At 41.6% G+C, this 8,362-nt stretch overlaps 1 protein-coding gene across 1 annotated transcript in view; it reads right to left on the bottom strand.

Moving 5' to 3' along the window:
* Positions 1–5,811: 5,811 nt before the first annotated feature.
* LLPH (LLP homolog, long-term synaptic facilitation factor) overlaps positions 5,812–8,362 on the bottom strand; it is a 7,531-nt gene continuing 4,980 nt past the window's right edge. Inside the window, exon 3 of the mRNA XM_008684253.2 lies at positions 5,812–6,441. Within this exon, the coding sequence (XP_008682475.1) occupies positions 6,263–6,441 (179 nt within the window). The 3' untranslated portion in view covers positions 5,812–6,262. The remainder of the gene's footprint in view (positions 6,442–8,362) is intronic.

Consider the following 8,362-nt stretch of genomic DNA (forward strand, 5'->3'; position numbering starts at 1 on the left):
TGACTCATAAACTTTTGTTAAATAAAACAATTAAAAAAAAATAATTTGCAAGAAAAACAGACCGAAGGAGAGAGGTTCAAAGCGAAGATATGCAAAGAAAATGGAGGCGCAGAAGGGAGTGCCACGTGGGGACAGGGGCAGGGTGGTGACCGCCAGCAGGGAAGAAAAAAAGGTCAACTTTCCCTGACATTTGTCTCTGTCTCTGGAATTCAAAGTGCCAAGTTAGATCTGAAACCTCTGGTCTTGCTGGAGACTTCCTGGTAAAAATATCCTGCTGGCACAGGCCCCGTGGTGACATGGTAGCCCTAACTGCTCCCCAGGCCTCCCAGCCCATCCCACGCCCAGCGGTCTCAGCCTACCAACCACTTGCCTTTCTGGAAATTGCTCGGTGTCAAATTCCCCCCTGGCACACTGTGAACTCTGTGTGTGCGCTGGTCTTTAATGATAAGGGTGGAAAATTAACCATGGGTCCACTTCCTCATCCATTGGTCACACCTTAGCATTTCCTTCCAGTTCAGAATTATACCAAAAGGACATCCAGACCTCGGGGTCCTCTGGCATTTTAGTTCTAATGACTGAAGTCTGTCTATCCTTCAGGTCTGACCTTCTAAGCCTCATAACCTGAAATGTGAGTGTGAAAAAAAAGAATAAAGCCCTCATACCTATTGGGCAAAATTACATTTAAACCACCTTGATTAAGGGGGGATCTCCCACTCTACGGCCCCCTTCCATTTCTTTCTCTAGCATGCTCTCTCTCCTCCAGAGACAATTCGACAGCCTCTTTTCCATCCATACTTGGCTTTGAATAACACTCACATTCAGGAAGTTCTTCTTTACATTTAACCTAAATCCCTTCTGCTACAGTTAAAACCCGTTTCGTCAGTGGAGATTTGGAACAGCTGGTTCCCATTCTCTTTATGGCAACTCTTCTTAAAGATGCATAGGCTTATGCAGGACGTCCATACCAACTTCACCTAAGGCATATAGTTTCCTTTTCTTTAGCATTTTCCACGCATGTTTTCCTATACAGTTACTAATAACCAATTGTCTAGCTTGTGGAGAGCTCCTATCCGATTACTCAAGGGATTACCTGAATTATTAAATACCTCTGTTTCGTGAAGACACTGTCAGAAGTTTGGGACAAACAAAGACTCAAACTAGGGCAGAATGCTTATGGCTGCGTTGGGAAGCACGTGGGAATGACCAATCTTTGGCCAACTGCCTCCAGTTCTGCTCGAGAATACCGCCTCTTGGCATAAGGTGAGGCATTGAAAATGTTGACGAATAGCACCCAATGTTGGTCTCTCACTTAAATTCGTAACTCTGCCCCCCACCCCGCCATCACATATCTCAAACTCTCTCTTCTCTATAGCATTAAAGAGCAAAGCAAACAAACAAGCAAATAAAAAACCTGGAGCAATAACAAAAGATCTTCGGCTGATCCTCAGGAGCAAACAACATATGTTCCCGAACATCTGTGCTTTTCTCAAGCTCTTTTTTTCCCATTATTGTCAAGAGAAAAGAAGTTTAGTGGAATGTTTCTCCACAGAGGCACAAGTCTATAATACTCCCTGTTGATTACATATAAAAGACACAAAATATTAGTTTATTAAAAGCAGCTTCAACCATTGCTGTACAAAGCAGTTCTCCGATGGAACAGATTTATGAAGTAACAGCTGAAAGGTATGCAGATCACAAGATACATGACAAATGTACTTTATTACACGGATCAGAAATACCATATGTATTAGCAGTTACTGTACAATGATACACAACAGCCGACTAAGACGATTTAAAGGTTTTGCCGATATTGAAACCTATAAAGACACAATGTGAGAGTGAGAAAGTGTTTCATAAGATAGCATAATGCCAAGACAAGTCATCGCTTTAGGAAATTAAATACATTCTGCATATTATAAACAATGTATTATAAAACTCTGCCATTCTTGAAATTAAAATGCCAAGAACTTTACCCCATTCATTGTTTAAAGCAGATGGTTATAAAAGATTTCCATACTTCAAAGTGGAACTTCGAGGAATAAAAACCAGACTTAACAACATTAACAAATTTAAGATTTCAGATTTTGTTATTTCCACCAAAAAGATACTTAAGCCTGTAATCGTGGGCACCAACAGACTGGAAAGTGAAAGAAGCACAACACATTTCAGACATGACAACTTCCTGCAAGGCATTTCTTAGCTAAAAAGGGCTTTTGCAGCTTTTTCCCCCCAGATTTTATTTATTTATTTGACAGAGAGAGAGATAGCCAGCGAGAGAGGGAACACAAGCAGGGGGGAGTGGGAGAGGAAGAAGCAGGCTCCCAGTGGAGAAGCCCGATGCGGGGCTCGATCCCAGGACCCTGGGATCATGCCCTGAGCCAAAGGCAGACGCTTAACGACTGAGCCACCCAGGCGCCCCCTTTTGCAGCTTTCAACCCAATTTCCAAGTACCACGTTTGAATCCACTCTGCTACGTTCCAACCAAGTGGCTGTCCACCCTTAGTTTGACAGGACAGTGCCCCGAAGACTGCCTGTTCCATTTTCCAATTCGGTTAGAAGTTTCTTCCTTAGATTGAAAGAAGTGTGTCTCTCGGAAACTTCCCACCAAGGACATTCATTCTACACTCTAGGACAGCCTTGCTCCCATCTTAATAGGTGCATAACTTTGGGCAAATATACTTCCTTTTCAAAGCTGTTTCCTCATCTGAAAATTGGGTAAAAATATTGATCCCACAGCATCATTTTAAAGATTAAATTAAATAATATAGGTATGGCATTTAACACCACACGCCCTAAACATCGGTTATCATTATTACTATTATCTGCCAAATGAGTCTTATTTGACATCACGTATTTTTCTCCTGCTCTAAAATAGGTGACACCCGTTGGCATTCAATTACGTAAAATTTAGGGGGCTTTTGGTAAGTAGACACAAATCTGGCCCTGCCTCTCCTGCTGCCTCATGGGGCCCCGGGAATAGCAGAGTGGCCTTCGACCTGGCATGAGTCCTTAATACCTCTCCAGGCACGCCCTGCCCCACCCAACATTTCCTTGCAAAATTCGCACATATCTGCTGCAGTGGCCTCTCAGGGGAAAAGGATTCTATCTCGAGGCTAGCACGAATTTCAATCACCCTGCCAGGTGGCATCAGAAGTCAGTCACTTAGCTAGTAAACTCCGTCAACAGCCCAACACCTGCTTCTCGACTGCAGTATTTATAAATTTGGGAATTCCCTGATACCTCTTTGGATTCCTCCCATTTATGCTGTGGCCAGCACTTTGCTGATCTAAATTATACACCCCCAACCCTCACGGTCACAAGCAACCCGTTTCAGGTATTTAAACCAAGGCATTTATAGCCCATTATTTTGAATTCTCCAACTCCCAAAAATCATATCCCAGATAGAGAAATCAAAATTCTGAAAATACCCAAATTTCCTAATGAGCAAATATATTCTGCTGCATATTTATTCTAGGCAGCATGTGACCTAGTAGAGGAACAAATAGATTGACATCAGTGCGACACTAGGAAAAAAAAGATGGGCTCAAAGTCACTACTTGACTCCACCTCAGGGCTTCAACGCAGCTCACATGACTCTCCGACTGGGAGCTCTGGCACCCCTGACTGGGGGCCATAGTTTTCGAACTGGGTCGGCCCATTCTATAGGAGGACTACCTAGGGAGCTCCAGTCCGGGTTAGGCTGAAATTTGAGAAAAGGTCTATAAATCCTGAGCCTGCAACATGGATTGAATCCAACGAAGGTATTCCTGGGAGGATTAAGTGAATGAATACTTTGGAGAGTTGAGGATTAAATAATATAGGCCAAGGCCTTTTGAACAGATAGCATATCAATGAAAACAATTTTGAGTCCCCTTATTTTAATTTTAAATTTAATTTCTTAAAAAGCAAAAATGAAATGTTATAATCAGTTCCTACTGGGGTTTAGCCCACTCTAATTCCAAAAATGATTTGGTGCTTAGCTTGAGCTCCATCTGGTGGTTTTTATAGCAATTCTCTGGAAGACAGGAGTCAAATAAATGACAGTTCTAAAAAGCTAAGCTAATTATGTAAAAGATGAAAGGACTGCACTATACTTACTGTATGACCTTGAAGAATAAAGCAACAAAGAAGTGATCGTACTCCTGCACTCATTTCGGCATGTTAGTCTAAATAAATTTCCTGCCAAGCTTTGGAGGTGGGAAGAATCTTGCTGGCAGTACAGTTCAGGATGCCTTCGAGGCCCCAGTCACACCCTCGTGCCAGAGAACTTCTCTCTCAGGGCCACCTTTCGAGAGGCCATAGGACATTTGAGAGCATGTTTCCCAAATAAGTTTTTCAACAGTGGTGTTTTGCTTCGTTATTTTAAGTGAAATCCTGAACAGACAAATTTTGTCACTGGATAAACTTCAGGGAACGTCCTAACATCAAGAGGCCCTGGATGAGAGCTCAGAGCTCCTACCGCTGCAGCCCAATGAGAAGTTATCGGCCACAGAACGCATGAACGTATCCCTGGCATTCGCCTCTGATATCAACTTAAAGAAAATCCAGCTACGTAATACCGGACAATGTTGCTAAATTCTAAGTAAGCACCAAGTGCGTAACGTCACTAATGCAGTCCGTTCGTACGATGGCATAACACGTACTGAGCTAGTGTATTTAGGCTCATATTGCCAGTGGCTGAGATAATGTTAGCAACTTTTTCATTTCATGGATACGTATTTATGTATTTACTTTTCCTCACAAGCTATTTGTTGTTCATAACTATATACCAAAAGGCAAAAAAAGGCCATGGATAACATGTATTTTCCAACTAATGTCTTTCTACTAGCTTCTGTCGAGAAAATCTATGTTTTTAAAAATTATCTACTAACGTTTCGGTGAACTAATCACTGAGTAAATTGAGAAAAGTCTATTATATAAAATCATCTTAAGATTTTACTGGGATTCAATTTTATAGATTCAGATCTCCTCAAAGACTTAGATCATGTCCTCCTATTTATCTCTACATGGTGTCACAGCCTAGCAGCGTGCCTGGCATAAATCTGTGTCTTGGTGACCAAGTGACCTTATTCTAATAGATTTCACTTGTAACTTGGTTTTCCTCTGAAGCTAACAGCCTCTTCTGAGTAGATGCCCAAAGGTCAAAACTTAACGCTGTCTCCCTCCTTGTGTCCTGAGCACCTGGAAAAGTTCCGAGCACATAGTAGGCACTCAATAAATGTTATTCCAGTGAACACACAAGAATGGTTAACAGAACTACGGTAAAATTTCAGAGCGAATACCAAGTTTAAATTCTTTAACTATAAATAAATTTAAACAAGAGTGAAATTAGTAAACTGTAGCAAGACAGACTTAACAAAAATCATCTCATTTTACCAGCATTTCTGAGAGTATATTCTATTCTTCAGAACACGAGTTTGAAAGAGTCAAAGTTGAACAGGCTTCTTTACTGATAGATCTCTAGAATACTATACTAAGCTAACACGTTTTTGTGAACCTTCGAGTATGTACCATTTCCCAAATTCATGTGACTACGAAATGTATTTTTCACCATGCATTCAGAAAAATTGATTCTGAGAAAGATACTCTGGGGAATGCTGTGTTACATTAAGCTACATAGTATAAAAACTGAAGATCGTTAAACTAGTTCCCAGGATGTTCTATCTCCTAAAAAGATGGAGCGTACTAATTTGTAGATGTTAATATTCTACCAAAAGACTTAAGATTTTTTTTTAACAACTTAACTGAAGAAGGTGGTCTTCTCTATTACTAGGAAAACTTAAGGAGAGATGAAAGAAAAGCTCTTCAAGATCTTGACAAAATATCTTTTATTCTGAATTAAACAAAATTAAAACTCCAAACACGTAGTGCTTACAAGATCCACTGACATTATATTTTATATAAAAGTTTTCTTTAAACCTGAATCAACTCAAATTTGTCAGTGTATCTTTTTTTTTTTTTTTTATCTTTACGAAGCCCAAACAGTTACCACCACAGTTAACAGTTGATAGAGTTGTGATGTTTGAGAATCCCTGTATACTGGACAGCATCCAATTAAAGTATCGGTGTAGCTTTCTTTCATGAAAGAAAATATTTTATTCAAGCTCCCAAGACAAAGTTGAGGAGTCAAGTTGGGTTTGAATTGAAGAACAAGGCCACGTTAAATCTGGAAACAACGTTTTCATTTGGTGGAAGCTGAAATCCATGTATACATTCTAATCAGAGACCTGTCCCATGTAGGAGTTTCCAAGTTTTTAAGAGTCTACCAGGCCAAACCCTTCGCTGCCTTTGCTGCTTCTGCTCTGCTTTTCCCCTTCCCTTTCTCTCGCTTTGCCTTCAGCCTTTTCCTCTGTCTCTGGTTCATCCATATGGGGTACTGTCCATGCTGGTCTAGAAGACTCTTCTTGTTTCTCTTAATTTCAGTCTCCATCTTCATGTCATCTGAATAGAAGACAGAAAACTGTTAAGGCTCGTGAATGAAGAAACAATCTTGTAAAAAGCACGTGAATGCAATGAGAACATCAGAACTGAAAGTGGTCTGAAACTACAAAAGAAAAAAATCCCTTTTTCTGTGGAATGCTCTTTGACTAACACTGAAAACTCCTCACAGCACTTTCAATGGACTCAGACATGCTCCCATGTATTCCTACCACCATGAGAGACATAAAAAAAAGTATTTATAAGGAATGAGAGATGTCATCAATTTAGCGACTAAGAAACTTTCTGAAGAATATTGTCATGAGTGTCCGTCTTTGGAACAATAAAAGTTAAACAGGAAACATACTTTTAGGATATATGGGTTTGAGTCACTGCGTGAAGGACAAGTGTACAGCTGTGAGCACATGTGAGTCAGAACACTTCTCTGATGAAGTGCTTTCTTGAGCTAAATAAGACAGCTGAGCCTATTAAGAGCAGCCACACTTTTAACGGACAGGCCTTAGAAGCAAATGAACTATTAGGGATGGCTGGCCACTTGCAAAGAGGTGTACCTGGAAGAAGTGGAGCAGTAAGCACCAAGCTTGTGATGACACAGATGGGCGGATGACAAAGAAAAACCTAGATGGGGCCTTGGCTGGCTCAGCTGGAGGAGCATGCGACTCCTGATCTCAGGATCCTGAGATCGAGCCCCATGGTGCGTGCAGAGATTAAATAAATAAAAACCTAAAAAAAAAAAAAAAGAAAAAGAAAACCTGGATATAGGGGCACCACTGGCTCAGTCAGTAGACTGTGTGATTCTTCATCTTGGGGTCATGAGTTTGGGCCCCACGCTGGGGGTAGAGTTTACTTAAAAACAAAAGTATATTAAAAAAAAGGAAGGAAGGGGGCGCCTGGGTGGCACAGTGGTTAAGCGTCTGCCTTCGGCTCAGGGCGTGATCCCGGCGTTCCGGGATCGAGCCCCACATCAGGCTCCTCCGCTAGGAGCCTGCTTCTTCCTCTCCCACTCCCCCTGCTTGTGTTCCCTCTCTCGCTGGCTGTCTCAATCTCTGTCGAATAAATAAATAAAATCTTTAAAAAAAAAAAAAAAAAGGAAGGAAGGCAGGCAGGCAGGCAGGGGAAGGCAGGGGAAGGAGGGAGAAGGCAGGCAGGCAGGCAGGCAAACTTGCATACACACCAGGCTGCCACTCTCTCTTACCAGGTAACACCCAGAGATCCGGCTCCGCTAAGCAGGAGACTGGGCAGGAAGCTCGGAGCAGCCGTGCTGTGGTACATCTATCACCAGCCTTATCTGCTGTGAATGGTTTGCCCAGAACATCCCTCCCTGGGAACTTACCAGGGTATATGGGTGCTCCATGATCTCTACTGCCTGACATTATATTAATTCATTTATCTGGTTTACTTTTGGTCTCCTCCGGTGTAATGTAAATCCCATCAGGATGGAGGCCATTTCTCCTGTATTTATCATGTTTCCTCAGTGCCTGGAGTAGCGCCGGCTATATTCCAGCCATTCAGTAACTAGTTGTTCAATGATTATTTTAGGTACTGTTCTAGGTTCTGGGGATGTAGTGGTCCAAATGTGCTCCTTGCTGTCATGGAGCTCACAATGTTCTGTTGAAGGGAGCATAACAATGCCAACTGCAGCCTGTTTTAAGTGGCTTTTTTAAAAGAAGTACCAGAACCAGATTAAGTAGGACCTGGTAAACTCTGATGAGCACATGGAAGGACAAGGAGATGTTTTAAGCAAGGAAATGCCATCATTTGCCTTACATTCCAAAAATATTATACTGGTTGATATGTCAAAAATGAATCAAAAGGGAGCAAGAGCTAAAGAGAGAAGTAAAAAGGCTACCATCTCTGTTCAGGCAAGAGATAATGGTCATTTTAAAGTGAAAACACGAAAGGAGGAGGAAAATGGATAGATTCC

Source organism: Ursus maritimus, unplaced genomic scaffold (assembly GCF_017311325.1).
Source record: "Ursus maritimus isolate PB19 unplaced genomic scaffold, ASM1731132v1 scaffold_21, whole genome shotgun sequence".
Taxonomy (NCBI): Eukaryota; Metazoa; Chordata; class Mammalia; order Carnivora; family Ursidae; genus Ursus; species Ursus maritimus.